Source organism: Oncorhynchus clarkii, chromosome 31 (genome assembly GCF_045791955.1).
Source record: "Oncorhynchus clarkii lewisi isolate Uvic-CL-2024 chromosome 31, UVic_Ocla_1.0, whole genome shotgun sequence".
Lineage (NCBI taxonomy): Eukaryota > Metazoa > Chordata > Actinopteri > Salmoniformes > Salmonidae > Oncorhynchus > Oncorhynchus clarkii.
The window spans coordinates 16,713,872-16,739,463 of NC_092177.1; the positions used below are offsets into that span (position 1 = coordinate 16,713,872).

General features: G+C 44.9%; 1 protein-coding gene across 2 annotated transcripts in view; it reads left to right on the forward strand.

Moving 5' to 3' along the window:
- LOC139390560 (protein phosphatase 3 catalytic subunit alpha-like) overlaps positions 1-25,592 on the forward strand; it is a 68,913-nt gene that overhangs the window by 25,543 nt on the left and 17,778 nt on the right. Inside the window, exons 2-12 of one of the 2 annotated variants that reach the window (XM_071137762.1) lie at positions 1,698-1,898; positions 11,537-11,661; positions 13,643-13,754; positions 15,625-15,770; positions 16,121-16,260; positions 18,151-18,228; positions 20,633-20,727; positions 20,829-20,954; positions 23,884-23,967; positions 25,224-25,308; positions 25,416-25,513. In XM_071137762.1, the coding sequence (XP_070993863.1) occupies positions 1,698-1,898; positions 11,537-11,661; positions 13,643-13,754; positions 15,625-15,770; positions 16,121-16,260; positions 18,151-18,228; positions 20,633-20,727; positions 20,829-20,954; positions 23,884-23,967; positions 25,224-25,308; positions 25,416-25,513 (1,290 nt within the window). Of the gene's footprint in view, positions 1-1,697; positions 1,899-1,951; positions 1,981-11,536; positions 11,662-13,642; positions 13,755-15,624; positions 15,771-16,120; positions 16,261-18,150; positions 18,229-20,632; positions 20,728-20,828; positions 20,955-23,883; positions 23,968-25,223; positions 25,309-25,415; positions 25,514-25,592 lie in introns of those variants that run through there. The other variant, XM_071137763.1, reaches the window with a different exon arrangement.

Consider the following 25,592-nt stretch of genomic DNA (forward strand, 5'->3'; position numbering starts at 1 on the left):
CAGATAATTGTAGATGTGGGGTACAGAGAGTAGTAGTCATTCAAAAACCATGTTAAACACTATTATTGCACACAGAGCGATTTCAAGCAACTTATTATGTGACTTGTTAAGCAAATGTTTACTCCTGGACTTATTTAGGCTTTCCGTAGCAAAGAAGTTGAATACTTATTGACTCAAGACATTTCAGGTTTTGATTTCTAATTAACTTGTAACAATATAATTCTACTTTGACATTATGGGGTATTGTGTGTAAGTGACACAACATCTAAGTTTAATACATTTTAAATTCAGGCTGTTACACAACAAAATGTGGAAAAAGTCAAGGGGTGTGAATACTTCCTGAAGGCACTGTGGGTAGGTACAGTGCATTCAGAAAGTATTCATACCCCTTCACTTTTTGTTACGTTACAGCCTTATTCTAAAATTTAGCAATCTACATAAAATAACCCATAATGACAATGCAAAAACAGGTTTTTAGAAAGTTTTGCAAATGTATTCAAAATAAAAAATGGAAATATCACATTTACATAAGTATTCAGGCCCTTTACTCAGTACTTTGTTGAAGCACCTTTGGCAATGATTACAGCTGTGAGTATTCTTGGGTATAACGCTTCAAGCTTGGCACACCTGTATTCTTCTCTGCAGATCCTCTCAAGCTCTGTCAGGTTGGATGAGGAGCGTCGGGTTCTGGCTGGGCCACTCAAGGACATTCAGAGACTTGTCCTGAAGCCACTCCTGCATTGTCTTGGCTGTGTGCTTAGGGTTGTCGTCCTGTTTGAAGGTGAGCCTTCGCCCTAGTCTGAGGTCCTTTGTGCTCTGGACCAGGTTTTCATCAAGGATCTCTCTGTACTTTGCTCTGTTCATCTTTCCCTCGATCCTGACTGGTCTCCCCAGTCCCTCCTGCCGAAAAACATCTCCACAGCACGATGCTGCCACCACCATGCTTCACCGGTAGGGATAGTATTGGCCAGGTGATGAGCGGTGGCTGGTTTCCTCAACACTTGACACTTGGCATTCAGGCCAAAGAGTTCAATCTTTGTTTCATCCTATTTATCATGGTCTGAGAGTCTTTAGGTGCCTTTTGGCAAACTCCAAGCAGGCTGTCATGTGCCTTTTACTGAGAAGTGGCTTCCGTCTGGCCACTCTACCATAAAGGCCTGATTGGTGGAGTGCTGCAGAGATGGTTGTCCTTCTGGAAGGTTCTCCCCATCTCCACAGAGGAACTCTGGGGCTTCGTTAGAGTCACCATCGGGTTCTTGGTCACCTCCCTGACCCAGGCCCTTATTCCCTGATTGATCAGTTTGGCTGGGCGGCTAGCTCTAGGAAGAGTGCCTTTCCAAATCATGTCCAATCAAATGAATTTACCACAGGTGGACTCCAATGAAGTTGTAGAAATATCTCAAGGATGATCAATGGAAATAGGATGCACCTGAGCTCAATTTCGAGTCTCATAGCAAAGTGTCTGAATACTTGTGTATTTCTGTATTTTCTGTTTCACTTCGTCATTATGAGGTATTGTGTGTAGATTGAGGAGGAACATTTTTACACATTTTTATTAATTGACTACCTTTTTGAATAAGGCTGTAACGTAACAAAATGTGTAAAAACATTTCTCTCCCTTCTACTTTTTGTCATCCTGTCCCCCCATCTTTCTCCCTTTCCCTTTTTCCTCTATCTACCCTTCCTCCTCTCTCTAGCGGTCCCCTTCCCCCTGAGCCACAGGCTCTCCATGAAGGAAGTGTTTGACTGTGAGGGGAAGCCTAGAGTAGACCTGCTAAAAGCCCACCTCACCAAGGAGGGCCGTCTGGAGGAGGTGGTGGCCCTACGCATCATCAATGAGGGAGCCGCCATCCTGTGCCAGGAGAGGACCATGCTGGATATAGAAGCCCCAGTCACAGGTGAGGAGGGAGAGGGGGAAGGAAAGGAGGAGAGTGGGGAGGAAAGAGAGGACCATGCTGGATATAGAGGCCCCAGTCACAGGTGAGGAGAGGTGAGGTATGGGAGAAGAGGTGAAAGGAGGTGGAGAGGTGAAGGGAGGGAGAGAACAAGGGGGAGTGATGGACAATGAGAAGAGTGAGGGAGGGAGGTGGGTAAGAAGAGAAAGGAAGACAGGGGAGGTAGGGTTAAAGAGATGTGGTGTTAAAGAGAGGGAGATGTACGATGTTGGGTTAAATAGAGGGGGAGGTAGGGTTAAAGAGAGGGGGAGATAGGGTTAAAGAGATGTAGTGTTAAAGAGAGGGGAGGTAGGGTTAAAGAGATGTAGTGTTAAAGAGAGGTATGGTTAATCTTGATACTAGCCATACCGGATCCGGGATCGTAAATATAGCCTCAAGTCCATTACCATAACGCAACGTTAACTATTCATGAAAATCGCAAATGAAATGAAATAAATATGCTTGCTCTCAAGCTTAGCCTTTTGTTAACAACACTGTCATCTCAGATTTTTGATAGCTAGCGTAACATTTAGCGTAGCATTCAGCGGGCAACATTTTCACAAAAACACGAAAAGCATTCAAATAAAATAATTTACCTTTGAAGAACTCCAGATGTTTTCAATGAGGAGACTCTCAGTTAGATAGCAAATGTTCAGTTTTTCCAAAAATATTATTTGTGTAGGAGAAATCGCTCTGTTTTGTTCATCGCGTTTGGCTACAAAAAACAAACAAAAATTCAGTCATCAAAACGCTGAACTTTTTTCCAAATTAACTCCATAATATCGACTAAAACATGGCAAACGTTGTTTAGAATCAATCCTCAAGGTGTTTTTCACATATCTCTTCGATTATATATCGTTCGTGGAAGTCAGCTTTCTCCTCTGAATCCACATGGAAGAATACTTGCACCTGGAGATTACGCACCAATTTTGACGCAGGACACCAGGCGGACACCTGGTAAATGTGGTGTCTTATGGTCAATCTTCCAATGATATGCCTACAAATACGTCACAATGCTGCAAACACCTTGGGAAACGAAAGAAAGTGTAGGCTCCTTCCTTGCGCATTCACAGCCATATAAGGAGACAATGGAAAACAGCGCCTCAAAAATGTTGCTCACTTCCTGTTTGAAGTTTCATCTTGGTTTCGCCTGTAGCATCAGTTCTGTGGCACTCACAGATAATATCTTTGCAGTTTTGGAAACGTCAGAGTGTTTTCTTTCCAAAGCTGTCAATTATATGCATAGTCAAGCATCTTTTTGTGACAAAATATCTTGTTTAAAACGGGAATGTTTTTCATCCAAAAATTAAATACTGCCCCTAGAGTTTCAACAGGTTAAAGAGAGGGAGGTGTAGGGTCAATAGAGGGAGAGGTAGGGTTAAAGAGATGTGGTGTTAAAGAGAGGGGAGGTAGGGTTAAAGAGATGTAGGGTTAAAGAGAGGGAGAGGTAGGGTTAAAGAGATGTAGTGTTAAAGAGAGGGAGAGGTAGGGTTAAAGAGATGTAGTGTTAAAGAGAGGAAGAGGTAGGGTTAAAGAGATGTAGTGTTAAGGGGGGGGGGGTGTAGGGTTGAAGAGAGGGAGATGTAGTGTTAAAGAGAGGTTGGGTTAAAGAGAGGGAGAGGTAGGGTTTAATAGAGGGGGAGGTAGGGTTAAAGAGAGGGGGAGGTAGGGTTAAAGAGAGGGAGATGTAGGGTTGAAGAGAGGGAGGTGTAGTGTTAAAGAGAGGTATGGTTAAAGAGAGGGGGAGGTTGGGTTAAAGAGAGGGAGAGGTAGGGTTAAAGAGAGGTAGGGTTGAAGAGAAGGGTGGTAGGGTTAAAAAGAGGGAGTGGTATGGTTAAAGAGATGTAGTGTTAAAGGGGGGGGGGGTTAAAGAGAGGGTAGGTAGGGTTAAATAGAGAGGAGGTAGAGTTAAAGAGAGGGTGAGGTAGGGTTAAATAGAGAGGAGGTTGAGTTAAAGAGAGGGTGAGGTAGGGTTAAAGAGAGGGTGAGCTAGGGTTAAATAGAGAGGAGGTAGAGTTAAATAGAGGGAGAGGTAGGGTTAAATAGAGGGGGAGGTAGGGTTAAAGAGAGGGGGAGGTAGGGTTAAATAGAGAGGAGGTAGAGTTAAATAGAGAGGAGGTAGGGTTAAATAGAGAGGAGGTAGAGTTAAATAGAGGGAGAGGTAAGGTTAAATAGAGGGAGAGGTAGGGTTAAAGAGAGGTAGGGTTGAAGAGAAGGGTGGTAGGGTTAAAAAGAGGGAGTGGTATGGTTAAAGAGATGTAGTGTTAAAGAGAGGGTAGGTAGGGTTAAATAGAGAGGATGTAGGGGTAAATAGAGAGGAGGTAGAGTTAAATAGAGGGAGAGGTAGGGTTAAATAGAGGGAGGTAGAGTTAAATAGAGAGGAGGTTAAGTTAAAGAGAGGGTGAGGTAGGGTTAAATAGAGGGGGAGGTAGGGTTAAATAGAGAGGAGGTAGGGTTAAAGAGAGGGGGGGTAGGGTTAAATAGAGAGGAGGTAGAGTTAAAGAGAGGGTGAGGTAGGGTTAAATAGAGAGGAGGTTGAGTTAAAGAGAGGGTGAGGTAGGGTTAAAGAGAGGGTGAGGTAGGCTTAAATAGAGAGGAGGTAGAGTTAAAGAGAGGGTGAGGTAGGGTTAAATAGAGAGGAGGTAGGGTTAATTAAAGAGAGGGGGAGGTAGGGTTAAATAGAGAGGAGGTAGAGGTAAATAGAGAGGAGGTACAGGTAAAAAGAGAGGAGGTAGAGTTAAATAGAGGGTGAGGTAGGGTTAAATAGAGGGGGAGGTAGGGTTAAATAGAGAGGAGGTTGGGTTAAAGAGAGGGGGAGGTAGGGTTAAATAGAGAGGAGGTAGATTTAAAGAGAGGGTGAGGTAGGGTTAAATAGAGAGGAGGTAGAGTTAAATATAAAGGAGGTAGAGTTAAATAGAGGGGGAAGTAGGGTTAAAAAGAGAGGAGGTAGAGTTAAATAGAGAGGAGGTAGGGGTAAATAGAGAGGAGGTAGAGTTAAATAGAGGGAGAGGTAGGGTTAAATAGAGGGGGAGGTAGGGTTAAATAGAGGGGGAGGGGGGGTTAAAGAGAGGGGGAGGTAGGGTTAAATAGAGGGTGAGGTAGGGTTAAACAGAGAGGTAGAGTTAAATAGAGAGGAGGTAGAGTTAAATAGAGGGGGATGTAGAGTTAAATAGAGGGGAGGTAGGTTTAAATAGAGAGGAGGTAGAGTTAAATAGAGAGGAGGTAGGGTTAAATAGAGAGGAGGTAGAGTTAAATAGAGAGGAGGTAGGGTTAAATAGAGAGGAGGTAAAGTTAAATAGAGGGAGAGGTAGGGTTAAATAGAGGGAGAGGTAGGGTTAAATGGAGACGAGGTAGAGTTCAAGAGAGGGTGAGGTAGGGTTAAATAGAGAGGAGGTAGAGTTAAATAGAGGGGGAGGTAGAGTTAAATAGAGGGGGAGGTAGGGTTAAATAGAGAGGAGGTAGAGTTAAATAGAGAGGAGGTGGGGTTAAATAGAGAGGAGGTAGAGTTAAATAGAGGGAGAGGTAGGGTTAAATGGAGAGGAGGTAGAGTTAAATAGAGGGAGAGGTAGGGTTAATTAGTAGGGGAGGTAGGGTTAAATAGAGGGGGGTAGGGTTAAATAGAGGGGGAGGTAGGGTTAAATAGAGAGGAGGTTAAGTTAAAGAGAGGGTGAGGTAAGGTTAAATAGAGAGGAGGTTGAGTTAAAGAGAGGGTGAGGTAGGGTTAAAGAGAGGGTGAGGTAGGGTTAAATAGAGAGGAGGTAGAGTTAAAGAGAGGGTGAGGTAGGGTTAAATAGAGAGGAGGTAGGCTTAAAGAGCGGAGGAGGTAGGGTTAAATAGAGAGGAGGTAGAGTTAAATAGAGAGGAGGTAGGGGTATATAGAGAGGAGGTAGAGTTAAATAGAGGGTGAGGTAGGGTTAAATAGAGAGGAGGTAGAGTTAAATAGAGGGAGAGGTAGGGTTAAATAGAGAGGAGGTAGAATTAAATAGAGGGACAGGTAGGGTTAAATAGAGGGAGAGGTAGGGTTAAATAGAGGGGGAGGTAGGGTTAAATAGAGAGGAGGTAGAGTTAAATAGAGGGAGAGGTAGGGTTAAATGGAGAGGAGGTAGAGTTAAATAGAGGGAGAGGTAGGGTTAAATAGTGGGGGAGGTAGGGTTAAATAGAGAGGAGGTAGAGTTAAAGAGAGGGAGCTGTAGGGTTAAATAGAGGGGGAGGTAGGGTTAAAGAGAGGGGGAGGTAGGGTTAAATAGAGAGGAGGTAGAGTTAAATAGAGGGGGAGGTAGGGTTAAATAGAGGGGGAGGAAGGGTTAAAGAGAGGGTGAGGTAGGGTTAAATAGAGAGGTTGAGTTAAATAGAGAGGAGGTAGAGTTAAATAGAGGGGGAGGTAGGGTTAAATAGTGGGGGAGGTAGGGTTAAATAGAGGGGGGGGGGGTAGGGTTAAATAGAGGGGGAGGTAGGGTTAAATAGAGCGGAGGTTGAGTTAAAGAGAGAGTGAGGTAGGGTTAAATAGAGAGGAGGTAGGCTTAAAGAGAGGGGGAGGTAGGGTTAAATAGAGAGGAGGTAGAGTTAAATAGAGAGGAGGTAGGGGTAAATAGAGAGGAGGTAGAGTTAAATAGAGGGGGAGGTAGAGGTAAATAGAGGGAGAGGTAGGGTTAAATAGTGGGGGAGGTAGGGTTAAATAGAGGGGGGGGGGGGTAGGGTTAAATAGAGGGGGAGGTAGGGTTAAATAGAGAGGAGGTTGAGTTAAAGAGAGGGTGAGGTAGGGTTAAATAGAGAGGAGGTTGAGTTAAAGAGAGGGTGAGTTGGGTTAAATAGAGAGGAGGTAGAGTTAAATAGAGAGGAGGTAGGGTTAAATAGAGAGGAGGTAGAGTTAAAAAGAGGGAGAGGTAGGGTTAAATAGAGAGGAGGTAGAGTTAAATAGAGGGAGAGTTAGGGTTAAATAGAGGGAGAGGTAGAGTTAAATAGGGGGGTATAGTTAAATAGAGGGGGAGGTAGGGTTAAATAGTGGGGGAGGTAGGGTTAAATAGAGGGGGAGGTAGGGTTAAATAGAGGGGGAGGTAGGGTTAAATAGAAGGGGAGGTAGGGTTAGAGAGGATGTAGAGTTAAAGAGAGGGGGAGGTAGGGTTAAATAGAGGGGGAGGTAGGGTTAAATAGAGAGGAGGTAGAGTTAAAGAGAGGGAGCTGTAGGGTTAAATAGAGGGGGAGGTAGGGTTAAAGAGAGGGGGAGGTAGGGTTAAATAGAGAGGAGGTAGAGTTAAATAGAGGGGGAGGTAGAGTTAAATAGAGGGGGAGGTAGGGTTAAATAGTGGGGGAGGTAGGGTTAAATAGAGGGGGGGGGGGGGTAGGGTTAAATAGAGGGGGAGGTAGGGTTAAATAGAGCGGAGGTTGAGTTAAAGAGAGGGTGAGGTAGGGTTAAATAGAGAGGAGGTTGAGTTAAAGAGAGCGTTAAATAGAGAGGAGGTAGAGTTAAATAGAGAGGAGGTAGAGTTAAAGAGAGGGTGAGGTAGGGTTAAATAGAGAGGAGGTAGGCTTAAAGAGAGGGGGAGGTAGGGTTAAATAGAGAGGAGGTAGGGGTAAATAGAGAGGAGGTAGAGTTAAATAGAGGGGGAGGTAGAGTTAAAAAGAGGGAGAGGTAGGGTTAAATAGTGGGGGAGGTAGGGTTAAATAGAGGGGGGGGGGTAGGGTTAAATAGAGGGGGAGGTAGGGTTAAATAGAGTGGAGGTTGAGTTAAAGAGAGGGTGAGGTAGGGTTAAATAGAGAGGAGGTTGAGTTAAAGAGAGGGTGAGTTGTGTTAAATAGAGAGGAGGTAGAGTTAAATAGAGAGGAGGTAGGGTTAAATAGAGAGGAGGTAGAGTTAAAAAGAGGGAGAGGTAGGGTTAAATAGAGAGGAGGTAGAGTTAAATAGAGGGAGAGTTAGGGTTAAATAGAGGGAGAGGTAGAGTTAAATAGGGGGGGTATAGTTAAATAGAGGGGGAGGTAGGGTTAAATAGTGGGGGAGGTAGGGTTAAATAGAGGGGGAGGTAGGGTTAAATAGAGGGGGAGGTAGGGTTAAATAGAAGGGGAGGTAGGGTTAAATAGAGAGGAGGTAGAGTTAAAGAGAGGGAGCTGTAGGGTTAAAGAGAGGGGGAGGTAGGGTTAAAGAGAGGGGGAGTTAGGGTTAAATAGAGAGGAGGTAGGGTTAAATAGAGAGGAGGTAGAGTTAAATAGAGGGAGAGGTAGGGTTAAATAGAGGGAGAGGTAGGGTTAAATAGAGACAAGGTAGAGTTAAATAGAGAGGGAGGTAGAGTTAAATAGAGGGGGAGGTAGGGTTAAATAGAGAGGAGGTAGAGTTAAATGGAGAGGAGGTGGGGTTAAATAGAGAGGAGGTAGAGTTAAATAGAGGGAGTGGTAGGGTTAAATAGTGGGGGAGGTAGGGTTAAATAGAGGGGGAGGTAGGGTTAAATAAAGGGGGAGGGAGGGTTAAGTAGAGAGGAGGTTGAGTTAAAGAGAGGGTGAGGTAGGGTTAAATAGAGAGGAGGTTGAGTTAAAGAGAGGGTGAGGTAGGGTTAAATATAGAGGAGGTAGGGTTAAAGAGAGGGGGAGGTAGGGTTAAAGAGAGAGGAGGTAGAGTTAAATAGAGGGAGTGGTAGGGTTAAATAGAGGGGGAAGTAGGGTTAAAGAGAGGGTGAGGTAGGGTTAAATAGAGAGGTTGAGTTAAATAGAGAGGAGGTAGAGTTAAATAGAGGGGGAGGTAGAGTTAAATAGAGAGGATGTAGGGTTAAATAGAGAGGGGGTAGAGTTAAATAGAGGGAGAGGTAAGGTTAAATAGAGGGACAGGTAGGGTTAAATAGAGACGAGGTAGAGTTAAATAGAGGGGGAAGTAGGGTTAAAGAGAGGGTGAGGTAGGGTTAAATAGAGAGGTTGAGTTAAATAGAGAGGAGGTAGAGTTAAATAGAGGGGGAGGTAGAGTTAAATAGAGAGGATGTAGGGTTAAATAGAGGGGTGGGTAGAGTTAAATAGAGGGGGAGGTAGGGTTAAATAGTGGGGGAGGTAGGGTTAAATAGAGAGGAGGTAGGGTTAAATAGAAGGGGAGGTAGGGTTAAATAGAGAGGATGTAGAGTTAAATCGAGAGGATGTAGAGTTAAAGAGAGGGGGAGGTAGGGTTAAATAGAGGGGGAGGTAGGGTTAAATAGAGAGGAGGTAGAGTTAAAGAGAGGGAGATGTAGGGTTAAAGAGAGGGGGAGGTAGGGTTAAAGAGAGGGGGAGGTAGGGTTAAATAGAGAGGAGGTAGAGTTAAATAGAGGGAGAGGTAGGGTTAAATTGAGAGGAGGTAGAGTTAAATAGAGAGGAGGTGGGGTTAAATAGAGAGGAGGTAGAGTTAAATAGAGAGGAGGTAGAGTTAAATAGAGAGGAGTTAGAGTTAAATAGAGAGGAGGTAGAGTTAAAGAGAGAGGAGGTAGAGTTAAAGAGAGGGGGAGGGAGGGTTAAAGAGAGATTACAAGTCAAATGTACATCTTCCATAATGAGTAATTGTTTTCGGCTTAATCATAACTGTTGTGCCGAATGTCACTTAATGGAATTAATCGCCTTTAGATTTTCTCAATAATAGCAGTACTTTGTCAATATCTACAAAACATTCTCCTTGCCAATAATATGGTGAACTGAAATGAATTGAGAGAGTGATGGGAAAGTGGGACGGGAGGTAGAGAGATGCTGACAGAGGAACAGAAGATGGTTTGGCAGATAAATAGAGAGAGGGACAATGAAAGGGGAGAAAGAGAGAATGGTCTTGTGCCGCTGCCTATAGCCTACATTAAAAATACCAGCGAAAAATCTCTGTTTTAGTTTTGACTTGTGTATCTGGATAGCTTTGGTGTGTGTCTTTCTCCATGGAAACGGTAGCTGTAAGATAATTCCTTGATAGCACACATCCCACACACACAGTGAGAGAAGAGACAGTAGCTAGCTACTCTATGGTTTTCACAGTTACTGCTAGTCCCCAGAGAGAAGAGGTGGTAGGCAGGCTGGGGGGCAGGCTTCACACACAGACAGACAGCAGCCATTACGCTTCTCCCTAATGCTCTATGCTGTTTGTTCTGTAGGAACATATGACAGGAAGGAGTGAGTGTAGTGGGGGTTGTGCCACTGTCAGAGTAGGGCTTTTCTTATTTGACAATTTACATTTTCATGGAATTTACTTGAAAAATATGAGAAATGGTTGATGTTTATCTTTCTGCTTTGTTGTCACTTCCAGAGACTGGTTGGAATATATTCAGGTTGTAATCTATTGTAAGACTAGATGAAACTAAAGTATTATACTCAGGTTGTAATCTATTGTAAAACTAGATGAAACTAAAGTAATATACTCAGGTTGTAATCTATTGTAAAACTAGATGAAACTTAAGTATTATACTCAGGTTGTAATCTATTGTAAAACTAGATGAAACTAAAGTAATATACTCAGGTTGGCATCTATTGTAAAACTAGATGAAACTAAAGTATTATACTCAGGTTGGCATCTATTATAAAAGTAGATGAAACTAAAGTAATATACTCAGGTTGTAATCTATTGTAAAACTAGATGAAACTAAAGTAATATACTCAGGTTGGCATCTATTGTAAAACTAGATGAAACTAAAGTATTATACTCAGGTTGTAATCTATTGTAAAACTAGATGAAACTAAAGTAATATACTCAGGTTGGCATCTATTGTAAAACTAGATGAAACTAAAGTATTATACTCAGGTTGGCATCTATTGTAAAACTAGATGAAACTAAAGTAATATACTCAGGTTGTAATCTATTGTAAAACTAGATGAAACTAAAGTAATATACTCAGGTTGGCATCTATTGTAAAACTAGATGAAACTAAAGTAATATACTCAGGTTGTAATCTATTGTAAAACTAGATGAAACTAAAGTAATATACTAAGGTTGGCATCTATTGTAAAACTAGATGAAACTAAAGTATTATACTCAGGTTGGCATCTATTGTAAAACTAGATGAAACTAAAGTAATATACTCAGGTTGGCATCTATTGTAAAACTAGATGAAACTAAAGTAATATACTCAGGTTGGCATCTATTGTAAAACTAGATGAAACTAAAGTATTATACTCAGGTTGTAATCTATTGTAAAACTAGATGAAACTAAAGTAATATACTCAGGTTGGCATCTATTGTAAAACTAGATGAAACTAAAGTAATATACTCAGGTTGTAATCTATTGTAAAACTAGATGAAACTAAAGTAATATACTCAGGTTGGCATCTATTGTAAAACTAGATGAAACTAAAGTATTATACTCAGGTTGGCATCTATTGTAAAACTAGATTAAACTAAAGTAATATACTCAGGTTGGCATCTATTGTAAAACTAGATGAAACTAAAGTAATATACTCAGGTTGGCATCTATTGTAAAACTAGATGAAAATAAAGTATTATACTCAGGTTGTAATCTATTGTAAAACTAGATGAAACTAAAGTAATAGGAATGTGATTATGCAGAACTGAGGTTGTGTGTTTAACATTGTTGTGTTTGAGGTTGTATGTTAGTCTAAGCATAGAGATTCTTCAGATTAGGATTCTAATGTCCACTTCTATGAGAGTAACGTTGTTGTTTAAGTGTGTGGAGACATCCATGGTCAGTTCTTTGACCTGATGAAGCTGTTTGAGGTGGGCGGTTCCCCCGCGACGACACGCTACCTCTTCCTAGGGGACTACGTGGACCGGGGTTACTTCAGTATTGAGGTGAGGGCACACTCCCGGATGACCTAGTGCACACTGTCTAGTCCACACTATCTAGTGCACACTACCTAGTCCACACTATCTAGTGCACACCACCTACAGTGCCTTGCGAAAGTATTCGGCCCCCTTGAACTTTGCGACCTTTTGCCACCTTTCAGGCTTCAAACATAAAGATATAAAACTGTATTTTTTTGTGAAGAATCAACAACAAGTGGGACACAATCATGAAGTGGAACGACATTTATTGGATATTTCAAACTTTTTTAACAAATCAAAAACTGAAAAATTGGGCGTGCAAAATTATTCAGCCCCCTTAAGTTAATACTTTGTAGCGCCACCTTTTGCTGCGATTACAGCTGTAAGTTGCTTGGGGTATGTCTCTATCAGTTTTGCACATCGAGAGACTGACATTTTTTCCCATTCCTCCTTGCAAAACAGCTCGAGCTCAGTGAGGTTGGATGGAGAGCATTTGTGAACAGCAGTTTTCAGTTCTTTCCACAGATTCTCGATTGGATTCAGGTCTGGACTTTGACTTGGCCATTCTAACACCTGAATATGTTTATTTTTGAACCATTCCATTGTAGATTTTGCTTTATGTTTTGGATCATTGTCTTGTTGGAAGACAAATCTCCGTCCCAGTCTCAGGTCTTTTGCAGACTCCATCAGGTTTTCTTCCAGAATGGTCCTGTATTTGGCTCCATCCATCTTCCCATCAATTTTAACCCTCTTCCCTGTCCCTGCTGAAGAAAAGCAGGCCCAAACCATGATGCTGCCACCACCATGTTTGACAGTGGGGATGGTGTGTTCAGGGTGATGAGCTGTGTTGCTTTTACGCCAAACATAACATTTTGCATTGTTAACAAAAAGTTCAATTTTGGTTTCATCTGACCAGAGCACCTTCTTCCACATGTTTGGTGTGTCTCCCATGTGGCTTGTGGCAAACTTTAAACAACACTTTTTATGGATATCTTTAAGAAATGGCTTTCTTCTTGCCACTCTTCCATAAAGGCCAGATTTGTGCAATATACGACTGATTGTTGTCCTATGGACAGAGTCTCCCACCTCAGCTGTAGATCTCTGCAGTTCATCCAGAGTGATCATGGGCCTCTTGGCTGCATCTCTGATCAGTCTTCTCCTTGTATGAGCTGAAAGTTTAGAGGGACGGCCAGGTCTTGGTAGATTTGCAGTGGTCTGATACTCCTTCCATTTAAATATTATCACTTGCACAGTGCTCCTTGGGATGTTTAAAGCTTGGGAAATCTTTTTGTATCCAAATCCGGCTTTAAACTTCTTCACAACAGTATCTCGGACCTGCCTGGTGTGTTCCTTGTTCTTCATGATGCTCTCTGCGCTTTTAACGGACCTCTGAGACTATCACAGTGCAGGTGCATTTATACGGAGACTTGATTACACACAGGTGGATTGTATTTATCATATTAGTCATTTAGGTCAACATTGGATCATTCAGAGATCCTCACTGAACTTCTGGAGAGAGTTTGCTGCACTGAAAGTAAAGGGGCTGAATAATTTTGCAAGCCCAATTTTTCAGTTTTTGATTTGTTAAAAAAGTTTGAAATATCCAATAAATGTCGTTCCACTTCATGATTGTGTCCCACTTGTTGTTGATTCTTCACAAAAAAATACAGTTTTATATCTTTATGTTTGAAGCCTGAAATGTGGCAAAAGGTTGCAAAGTTCAAGGGGGCCGAATACTTTCGCAAGGCACTGTAGTTCACACTATCTAGTGCATACTACCTAGGGACACAATACCTACTGCATATTTCCTAGGGGCACACTATCTAGTGCACACTAGCTACTGCATACTTTCATAGAGGCACACTACTTTCTGCATACTAGGAAGTGTTTAACCAGGTAGCTTTGAATCTAGGACTTTGAGCCTGACATCAAGTGAGTAGCTAACTGGTCATTTTTTCCTCTGAGCCGTACTGTTACTAACAGATCTGTCCTCTCTCTCCTCTCTCAGTGTGTGTTGTATCTGTGGTCGTTGAAAATCCTCTACCCAAAGACGTTATTTCTTCTACGGGGAAACCATGAATGTAGACACCTGACAGAATATTTCACTTTCAAAACTGAATGTGAGTATTTGCCCACTGAGCACAGACTTCAATTCAAAGTATTTGACTATCCCCATAGGAGATACCTTTTTGGTTCCAGTTTTGGTTCCAGTTAGAACCCTTTTTGGTTTTAGGTAGAACCCTTTTAGGAACCCAAAAGGGTTCTTCCTGGAACCAAAATGGTTCTAACTGGAACCAAAAGGGTTCTTCTATGGGGACATTTTTGATTGTTTTATTTAACTAGGCAAGTCAGTTTAGAACAAATTCTTATTTACAATGACGGCCTACCCCGGCCGAACCCTAACCCGGATGACGCTGGGCTGTTATGCCCCGCCCTATGGGACTCCCAATCACAGCCGTTTGTGATACAGCCTGGAAATGAACCAGGATCTGTAGTGACGCCTCTAGCACTGAGATGCAGTACTTTAGACCGCTGCACCACTCGGGAGCCCCAACAATGTTAGGTCCCAGATAGCACTTTTTTTTCTAAGAGTGTATTGCACGTTGTTTCAACATAATTTCATTGAAATGAAGTAGAAATGTTGATTCAACCAGTGTGTGTCCAGTGGGTGTGTTCTCTTCTTGTATCCTCCCTTTCCTCCCCTCCCTTAATACTAGCGTCCTAGCTTCTCCGTTGTTCCATCTCTCACATCCATTTCTCCTCCAACGCTCATTCCATCCTCTCATCAAATCAAATCAAATCAAATTTATTTATATAGCCCTTCGTACATCAGCTGATATCTCAAAGTGCTGTACAGAAACCCAGCCTAAAACCCCAAACAGCAAGCAATGCAGGTGTAGAAGCACGAATCCATCCATCCTCCTCTCTGTCTCTCCCCGTCAGAGAACAGGTGATTAGAAGGAAATTAATTTGGCCCTTAATGATTGGCCCAGGGACGTAGTCTGCTGTGTGTGATTGGCCAGGGGACGAGGAGTCTAATTTCCCCTGATGCTTATGGCGAATAGTGTGCGCCCTCAATTACCATCTGCTGTGTGTGTGTGTGTGAGAGAGAGAGAGAGAGAGAGAGAGAGAGAGACAGGGAGAGAGAGAGAGAGAGAGAGAGAGAGAGAGAGAGAGAGAGAGAGAGAGAGAGAGAGAGCGGGAGAGAGAGAGAGACACAGGGAGAGAGAGAGAGAGAGAGAGAGAGAGGGAGGGGGAGAGAGAGAGAGAGAGAGATAGAGAGAGAGAGAGAGGCAGAGAGAGAGAGAGAGAGAGGGAGAGAGGCAGAATGAGAGAGGGAGAGAGAGAGAGAGAGAGAGAGAGAGAGAGAGAGAGAGAGGGAGAGAGAGAGAGAGAGAGAGAGAGGCTGGTGAAATGGTATTGATGATCTATCTCTACAGTAATAATCTCTCTGACAAACATATCAGATATACATACACACACATGTACTGTACACACACATACTGTACCCATATACACACACGTACTGTACCTACACATACTGTACAGTACACACACATACTGTACACATGTACACACACACATACTGTACAGTACACACACATACTGTACACATGTACCCACACATGCTGTACAGTACACACACATACTGTACACATGTACCCACACATACTGTACAGTACACACACATACACAGCATAGTTTGGCTACTTCACTATGGTGTTTTGATTTACTCTCTCCATCTCTCCCTCTCACTTTCTCTTTCTTTCTTTCTTTCTTTCTTTCTTTCTTTCTTTCTTTCTTTCTTTCTTTCTCTCTCTCTCTCTCTCTCTCTCTCTCTCTCTCTCTCCCTCTCTCCCTCTCTCTCGCTATCTCGCTATCTCTCTCTCCCTCTCTCTCTCTGTTTCTCTCTCCGTCTCTCTCTCTCTGTCCCCCCCATCCTTTCACTCTGCCCCCATCCTCTCTCTCCCCTCCCCTCCCCCTCATCAGGTAAGATAAAGTACTCTGAGCAGGTGTATGACTCGTGTATGGATGCGTTTGACTGCTTGCCGCTGGCTGCTCTGATGAACCAGCAGTTCCTGTGTGTCCATGGAGGGCTCTCGCCAGAGATCCACACGCTCGACGACATCAAAAAGGTTCAGACACAACGCCCACTGTACTGTCAATGTTTTCTATAACACACAAACACTGTCAATGCCCTGGTTACCATGGAGATTCAACCCTTGTTTTGACTCCACTTCCTGTACAGTACATGCTGTTCTCTCTCTCTCTCTCTCTCTCTCTCTCTCTCTCTCTCTCTCTCTCTCTCTCTCTCTCTCTCTCTCTCTGTATGTGTGTGTTATTTCTGTGTGTCCTGTTTCTTTCTCTAGTACAGTTGAACAGGTTCTGTTATCCCTGTGTTCTGGTTATCTCTTGTGTAGATAGGAATATATTGTATCTATACAGCGAATGCATCTGTTGTGTTGTCGTTGTCTCTGTAATCCAGTTGGACAGGTTCAAGGAGCCTCCAGCATTCGGGCCCATGTGTGACCTGCTGTGGGCCGACCCACTCGAAGACTTTGGCAACGAGAAGACGCAAGAGTACTTTGGCCACAACACAGTCAGAGGCTGCTCCTACTTCTACAGGTATGTTTTAACATGACAACGCACACAGACACCAATACGGACACACACACACTCACATCTGGTGTGTCTTTAGGTGTGATATACAGGGGAAAGGTGAGGAACAACGTATTGGAGGTGAGATGGAAACATGTTGTACTGGTAAACTACAAGCTGCTTCAGAGATACAACAACCAAAGACTAATTGGGATTTGTACAACAGCTGCAGAACCACACACACATATTTCAGCTTAAACCATATCCCACTGCTTTAAGGTTTCCTAGTAGGTATTCCCAGCAGTCATAGGTACAGTCATCAATATAATGCTTTTCAGTCCAAACAAGTTTGTCTAAGGTTTACTGATCATTTATTTAATGATTTGTTTCTGTTTTTGTTGCTCCACTTTTTGTATCTGTATCTTGTGTGTTGAGTTGTTTGTATGTGAGACTAATGATTTTTCCTCTCTGTATCTTGTGTGTTGAGTTGTTTCTATGTGAGACTAATGATTTTTCCCCCCTGTATATTGTGTGTTGAGTTGTTTCTATGTGAGACTAATGATTTTTCCTCTCTGTATATTGTGTGTTGAGTTGTTTCTATGTGAGACTAATGATTTTTCCTCTCTGTATCTTGTGTGTTGAGTTGTTTCTATGTGAGACTAATGATTTTTCCTCTCTGTATCTTGTGTGTTGAGTTGTTTCTATGTGAGACTAATGATTTTTCCTCTCTGTATCTTGTGTGTTGAGTTGTTTCTATGTGAGACTAATGATTTTCCCCCCTGTATCTTGTGTGTTGAGTTGTTTCTATGTGAGACTAATGATTTCCCCCCCCCCCCCTGTATCTTGTGTGTTGAGTTGTTTCTATGTGAGACTAATGATTTTCCCCCCTGTATCTTGTGTGTTGAGTTGTTTCTATGTGAGACTAATGATTTTCCCCCCTGTATCTTGTGTGTTGAGTTGTTTCTATGTGAGACTAATGATTTCCCCCCCCCCCCTGTATCTTGTGTGTTGAGTTGTTTCTATGTGAGACTAATGATTTTCCCCCCTGTATCTTGTGTGTTGAGTTGTTTCTATGTGAGACTAATGATTTTCCCCCCTGTATCTTGTGTGTTGAGTTGTTTCTATGTGAGACTAATGATTTTCCCCCCTGTATCTTGTGTGTTGAGTTGTTTCTATGTGAGACTAATGATTTCCCCCCCCCCCTGTATCTTGTGTGTTGAGTTGTTTCTATGTGAGACTAATGATTTCCCCCCTTGTATTTTGTTTGTTTATTTGTTGTGATGTCTCTGCACAATTGTTGTTTTCTAGGACCGAACTGAGGGAGGGTGTGGGTTCGGTATATGGGGTGATTGGGGTGGGTGGCTTGGAGGGGGTTGGGGTGAGTGGTTTGGAGGGAATCAAGGTGGGTGGACTGAGGTGGGTGGAGGGAGTGCTTGGGATATGGTAAAGTTTTTGTACATACATTAATGTACATTTTGTAAAATTTGTATAAAAATAAATATTAAAAAACAAAAAACATCCCACAATCCCTAGGGAGACTGCACCGTTATGTTTCCATGACTACTGGTTACCATTGCTAGATTGGGGATTGATATTAAGACACAGTGAGGAAAAAAGAGCTTGAGAGAGATGGGGAGTGAGGGAGAAAAAAGAGATTAATAAAATGAGAGACCAGAGGATTGGAGTGATGGATAGTTGAGACTGTTGTCATAATATGGTGCTATACAATATGGAGCCTACACCAGTCTACTGAGAGGAACATACACTGCCCTCCTACTAGAGCTGGTTCTGCTGTTCATTTTGGGCTCAATGATGACCCCTGGTGGTCATTCAATGTAAACTGTTTCAGAGTAGGCCTACTATCCTAGTCTGATATAATGCAGGGTTGTTCAGAATGAAATCTCTCTCTCTCTCCAGTTACCCTGCAGTGTGCGAGTTTCTACAGACCAACAACTTGTTGTCAGTCATCAGAGCACATGAAGCGCAAGATTCTGGGTAAGAGGAGCCCTACTTTTTCTTTGGTTATTGACAAAACAATGTGTTATTCTTCACATGGTGAGTGACATAGTGACAGTAAACTCTAACTTAATGTATTATGTTTGAAAACATTCACCTGTCCCCCACAGTGTGTGTTGATCCGGGGCTGGGGATGGGGGTTAAGTGTTTGGGGGCTGGGGATGGGGGTTAAGTGTTCGGGGGCTGGGGATGGGAGTTAAGTGTTTGAGGGGTGGGGATGGGGGTTAAGTGTTTGGGGGCTGGGGTTGGGGGTTAAGTGTTTGGGTGTTGGGGGTTGGGGGTTGAGGTGGGGGTTAAGTGTTTGGGGGCTGGGGATGGGGGTTAAGTGTTTGAGGGGTGGGGTTGGGTGTTAAGTGTTTGGCGGCTGGGGAGGTGGGTTAAGTGTTTGGGGGCTGGGGTTGTGGGTTAAGTGTTTGGGGGTGGGGATGTGCGTTAAGTGTTTGGGGGTGGGGATGGGGGTTAAGTGTTTGAGGGGTGGGGATGGTGGTTAAGTGTTTGTGGGCTGGGGATGGGGGTTAAGTGTTTGGGGGCTGGGGATGGGGGTTAAGTGTTTGGGGGCTTGGGAGGTGGGTTAAGTGTTTGGGGGCTGGGGATGGGGGTTAAGTGTTTGAGGGGTGGGGATGGGGGTTAAGTGTTTGGGGGCTGGGGGTGGGGGTTAAGTGTTTGAGGGGTGGGGATGGGGGTTAAGTGTTTGGGGGCTGGGGGTGGGGGTTAAGTGTTTGAGGGGTGGGGATGTGGGTTAAGTGTTTGGGGTCTGGGGATGTGGGTTAAGTGTTTGGGGGGTGGGGGTCAAGTGTTTGGGGGCTGGGGATGTGGGTTAAGTGTTTGGGGGTGGAGATGTGGGTTAAGTGTTTGAGGGGTGGGGGATGTGGGATGTGGGTTAAATGTTTGGGGGCTGGGGATGTGGGTTAAATGTTTGGGGGCTGGGGGTGGGGGTTAAGTGTTTGAGGGGTGGGGATGTGGGTTAAGTGTTTGGGGTCTGGGGATGTGGGTTAAGTGTTTGGGGGGTGGGGGTCAATTGTTTGGGGGCTGGGGATGTGGGTTAAGTGTTTTGGGGGTGGAGATGTGGGTTAAGTGTTTGAGGGGTGGGGGATGTGGGTTAAATGTTTGGGGGCTGGGGATGTGGGTTAAATGTTTGGGGGCTGGGGATGTGGGTTAAGTGTTTGGGGGGTGGGGGTTAGGTGTTTGGGGGCTGGGGATGTGGGTTAAGTGTTTGCGGGTGGAGATGTGGGTTAAGTGTTTGAGGGGTGGGGGATGTGGGTTAAGTGTTTGGGGGCTGGGGATGTGGGTAAAGTGTTTGGGGGCTGGGGATGTGGGTTAAGTGTTTGGGGGTGGGAATGTGCGTTAAGTGTTTGGGGGTGGGGATGGGGGTTAAGTGTTTGAGGGGTGGGGATGGGGGTTACGTTTCTGGGGGTGGGGATGTGGGTTAAGTGTTTGGGGGGTGGGGCTGTGGGTTAAGTGTTTGGGGTGGGGATGTGGGTTAAGTGTGGAGATGTGGGTTAAGTGTTTGAGGGGTGGGGGATGTGGGTTAAGTGTTTGGGGGCTGGGGATGTGGGTTAAGTGTTTGGGGGCTGGGGGTGGGGGTTAAGTGTTTGAGGGGTGGGGATGTGGGTCAAGTGTTTGGGGTCTGGGGATGTGGGTTAAGTGTTTGGGGGGTGGGGGTTAAGTGTTTGGGGGCTGGGGGTGGGGGTTAAGTGTTTGGGGGTGGAGATGTGGGTTAAGTGTTTGAGGGGTGGGGGATGTGGGATATGGGTTAAATGTTTGGGGGCTGGGGATGTGGGTTAAGTGTTTGGGAGCTGGGGATGTGGGTTAAGTGTTTGGGGGTGGGGATGTGGGTTAAGTGTTTGGGGGCTGGGGATGTGGGTTAAGTGTTTGGGGGTGGGGATGTGGGTTAAGTGTTTGGGGGGTGGGGCTGTGGGTTAAGTGTTTGAGGGGTGGGGGGATGTGGGTTAAGTTTTGGGGGGTGGGGATGTGGGTTAAGTGTTTGGGGGTGGGGATATGGGTTAAGTGTTTGGGGGTGGGGATGTGGGTTAAGTGTTTGGGGGTGGGGATGTGGGTTAAGTGTTTGGGGGGTGGGATGTGTGTTAAGTGTTTGGGGGGTGGGGATGTGGGTTAAGTGTTTGGGGGTGGGGGTGTGGGTTAAGTGTTTGGGGGTGGGGATGTGGGTTAAGTGTTTGGGGGGTGGGGATGTGGGTTAAGTGTTTGCAGCGTCAGGTTTCATAATCAAATCATTCCATTTCTAAACACAGTTGTCCATAGTCAAGTCTAACCTTAACCACACAACAACCATATATTTAACCCTACACCCCTTAATGTTCAACCCCAATCTATGGAATCCTAACCCTAATCCTAATCTGGATTCCCTGACTGTGTCCCTGTTTAGATACCGAATGTACAGAAAGAGTCAGACTACAGGCTTCCCCTCCCTCATCACCATCTTCTCAGCACCTAACTACCTGGACGTCTACAACAACAAAGGTCAGAGACACACGCACGCACGCGCGCACACACACACACACACACACACACCAGTAGGATATGAGTGTGTAACAGGCCTGCCCACTCTCGCTCTCTCACAGCGGCGGTTCTGAAGTATGAGAACAACGTGATGAACATCCGCCAGTTCAACTGTTCCCCTCATCCCTACTGGCTGCCCAACTTCATGGATGTCTTCACCTGGTCCCTGCCCTTCGTTGGAGAGAAAGGTGTGAACAACGACTACACGTATTACAAACACCAAAATAGTATGTTCTCTTAATATGTTCTCTATTGTATTGTGTCTCGGTCTTTGCCTGTCTCTCTCTCTCTCTCTCTCTCTCTCTCTCTCTCTCTCTCTCTCATATTGACTGTGGCCTCTCTCTGTCTCTCTCTCTCTCTCTCTCTCTCTCTCTCTCTCTCTCGCTCTCTCTCTCATATTGACTGTGGCCTCTCCCTGTATCTCTCTCTCTCTCCCTCTGTATCTCTCCCTCTGTCTCTCTCTCTCTCTCTCTTTCTCTGTCTCTCTCTCTCTCTCTCTCTCTCTGTCTCATATTGACTGTGCACTCTCTCTCTCTGTCTCTCTCTCTCTCTGATTCTGTCTCTCTCTGTCTCAAAAGGGAAAATAAATAAACATAAATATGGGTTGTGTTTACAGTAGTGTTTGAGCTTCACTGGTTGCCATTTTCTTGTGGTAACAAGTTACAAATCTTGCTGCTGTAACGATATTCATCGTCAGAAGATGAGGAATCATCGGACCAACGCGCAGCGCGGTAAGTGTTTATACTTTTATTTCAACTGAACACTAAATAACAAAGAGAATGAACGAAAACCCGGTGCAAAACCAAGTGCAGAAACACAAAACAGAAAATTACTACCCACAAAAACCCTGAGGGAAAAAGCTACCTAAGTATGGTTCCCAATCAGAGACAACAACAGACAGCTGTCCCTGATTGAGAACCATACCCTGCCAAAACAAATAAATACAAAAACATAGAAAAAGGAACATAGAATGCCCACCCAAATCACACCCTGACCAAACCAAAATAGAGACATAAAAAGCTCTAAGGTCAGGGCGTGACAGTACCCCCCCCCAAAGGTGCAGACTCCGGACGCAAAACCTGAACCTATAGGGGCGGGTCTGGGTGGGCATTTCTCCGTGGTGGCGGCTCTGGTGAGGGACGTAGGCCCCGCTCCACCTCTGGCTTGGCCCACTTAGGTGGCGCCTATAGAGCGGGGACCCTCGCCGCCGACCCCAGACTGGGGACCCTGGTAGCGGACCCCGGACTGGGGACCCTCGTAGCGGGCCCCGGACTGGGCCCACTCGTAGAGAGCCCCGGACTAGAGGGCGCCGCTGGAAGCTCCGGACCGAAGGGCGCCTCTGGAGGGTCCGGATTGGAGGGCGTCGCTGGAAGCTCCTGACTGGAAGCTCCTGACTGGAGGGCGACACTGGGGGCTCTGGACTGGAGGGCGTCGCTGGAGGGAGGAGACGCAGAGACAGCCTAGTATGTGGGTCTGCCACAGGGCCTATCCGGCTGGGGAGACCTACAGGAGGCCTGGTGCGTGGAGGAGGCACGGGATGAACCGGGCTGTGGGGGAGCTCTGGTGCGCAGCCTTGGCACCACTCCTCCAGGCTGAATTCCCACTTTAGCCCGGCCCCTCCAGAGTGCAGGCCGAACCGGGCTGTGGGGGAGCACTGGAGATCTGGTGCATAGCACTCGCACCTCTCCATTAGGCTCAATGCCCACTTTCTCCCAGCACGGGCAGAGCGCAGGCTTAGGGCGAACTGAACCCTCCCAGCGCCCCGGAGACACAGTACGCAGAGCCGGGGCAGGATACCCTGGGACGAAACGGCGCACCGGAGACCAAACGCGCTGAGCTGGCACAATCCGTCCTGGCTGGATGCCCACTCTCGCATGGCACTTGCGGGCGGCTGGCATATAGCGCTCCGGGCTATGAGCACGCACTGGAGACGCCATACGCTTCACCGCATAACACGGTGCCTGACCAGTACCACGCTGCTTCCGGTAAGCACGGGGAGTTGGCTCAGGTCTATCGCCTGACTCCGCCAATCTCCCTGTGTGCCCCCCCACACATTTTTGGGGGGCTGCCTCTCGTGCCTGCTGCGCTACCTTGCCTCATATCGCCGCCTCAGCTTTGGCTGCCTCTAGTTCTTCCTTTGGGCGGCAATATTCCCCAGCCTGTCTCCAGGGTCCCTCTCCGTCCAATATCTCCTCCCAAGTCCAGGAGTCCTGAACCCTCTGCTCCTCGTTACCACGCTGCTTGGTCCGTTTGTGGTGGGTAGTTCTGTAACGATATTCATCGTCTGAAGATGAGGAATCATCGGACCAAAGCGCAGCGCGGTAAGTGTTTATACTTTTATTTCAACTGAACACTAAATAACAAAAACCACAAAGAGAATGAACGAAAACCCAAACAGTCCTGTCAGGTGCAGAAACACAAAACAGAAACAGTCCTGTCAGGTGCAGAAAAACAAAACAGAAAATTACTACCCACAAAAACCCTGAGGGAAAAAGCTACCTAAGTATGGTTCCCAATCAGAGACAACGACAGACAGCTGTCCCTGATTGAGAACCATATCCGGCCAAAACAAATAAATACAAAAACATAGAAAAAGGAACATAGAATGGCCACCCAAATCACACCCTGACCAAACCAAAATAGAGACATAAAAAACTTGAAGGTCAGGGCGTGACAGATGTGATGGTACACTGTAGTATTTCACCCAATAGATATGAGTTTATCAATATTGGGTTTATTTTCTAATTATTTTTGGGTCTGTGTAATCTGAGGGAAATATGTGTCTCTAATATGGTCATACATTTGGCAGTGCCCTCTCTCTCTGTCTCATATTGACTGTGCCCTCTCTCTCTCTCTCTCTCTATCTCTCTCTGTCTCATATTGACTATGCCCTCTCTCTCTCTCTCTCTCTCAATTCAATTCATGGGCTTTGTTGGCATGGGAAACATATGTTAACATGGCCAAAGCAAGTGAAGTAGATAATATACAAAAGTGAAATAAACAATAAAAAAGAACAATAAACATTACATTAACAGAAGTTCCAAAAGAATAAAGACATTACAGATTTCTCTCTCTGTCTCTCTGTCTCTCTGTCTCTCTGTCTCTATCTTTCCACAGTGACAGAGATGCTGGTGAATGTTCTCAGTATCTGTTCAGATGATGAGCTCATGGAGAATGATGGAGAGGAAGAGGTCTATGATGGTAATCATACCTTTATAGAGCTTGTAGTCCTAAAAACCAATGAGTCACCTCTGGTCCGTTCAGCCATACCCCAATGAGTCACCTCTGGTCCGTTCAGCCATACCCCAATGAGTCACCTCTGGTCCGTTCAGCCATACCCCAATGAGTCACCTCTGGTCCGTTCAGCCATACCCCAATGAGTCACCTCTGGTCCGTTCAGCCATACCCCAATGAGTCACCTCTGGTCCGTTCAGCCATACCCCAATGAGTCACCTCTGGTCCGTTCAGCCATACCCCAATGAGTCACCTCTGGTCCGTTCAGCCATACCCCAATGAGTCACCTCTGGTCCGTTCAGCCATACCCCAATGAGTCACCTCTGGTCCGTTCAGCCATACCCCAATGAGTCACCTCTGGTCCGTTCAGCCATACCCCAATGAGTCACCTCTGGTCCGTTCAGCCATACCCCAATGAGTCACCTCTGGTCCGTTCAGCCATACCCCAATGGGGAAAGAATAGGATTTTAGGATAAATGCCAAAAATAAGGTCAAATTAAATAAACGTTTATTTGTCACGTGTGCCGAATACAACAGGTGAAATGCTTATTTACAGGCTCTAACCAATAGTGCGAAAAAAATGTGTGTGTGTGTGTGTGTGTGTGTGTGTGTGTGTGTGTGTGTGTGTGTGTGTGTGTGTGTGTGTGTAAAGAAATAAAACAACAGGAAAAAGACATTTGAAAATAACAGTAGCAAGGTTATATACAGACACCGGTTAGTCGGGCTTATTGAGGTAATACTGTGAGGGAAAAAAGTATTTGATCTCCTGCTGATTTTGCCCACTGACAAATGAATGATCCGTCTATAAAATGCAAATCAATTTATAACATTTTTGACATATGTTTTTCTGGATTTTTTTGTTGTTATTCTGTCTCTCACTGATCAAATAAACCTACCATTAAAATTATAGACTGATCATTTCTTTGTCAGTGGGCAAACATACAAAATCAGCAGGGGATCAAATACTTTTTTCCCTCACTGCATGTACATGTAGATGTGGTTAAAGTGACTATGCATATATGATGAACAGAGAGTAGCAGTAGGGTAAAAAGAGGGGTGGTGAGACACAATGCAGATCTGAGGTTAACACAGGTTTAGGAGATCTTATACGTGTTGATTGGTAGGTTCAAGTTCACTCTATTGTTATGGCAATATAACCTTCCTTTTCACTTCCTTGTGATTGGTGTCCTGTGTTTTACTCCTCTGTGATTGGTTCCTTCCAGCCAATGCAGCGGCGGCTAGGAAAGAGGTGATCAGGAACAAGATCCGTGCCATCGGGAAGATGGCCAAAATGTTCCAAGTTTTACGGTGAGTGAGCTTCAGTGTGTGTGTGTGTGTGTGTGTGTGTGTGTGTGTGTGTGTGTGTGTGTGTGTGTGTGTGTGTGTGTTTAATCCTCTATGTGTGTGTGTTTTAGGGAGGAGAGTGAGAACGTATTGACCCTGAAGGGACTGACACCCACTGGCATGCTGCCCAGCGGAGTTCTGTCAGGAGGCAAGCAGACTCTGCAGAGCGGTGAGTACACACACACACACACACACATATACACACACACACACACACACACTGGCAAACACGCCCACACACATATACA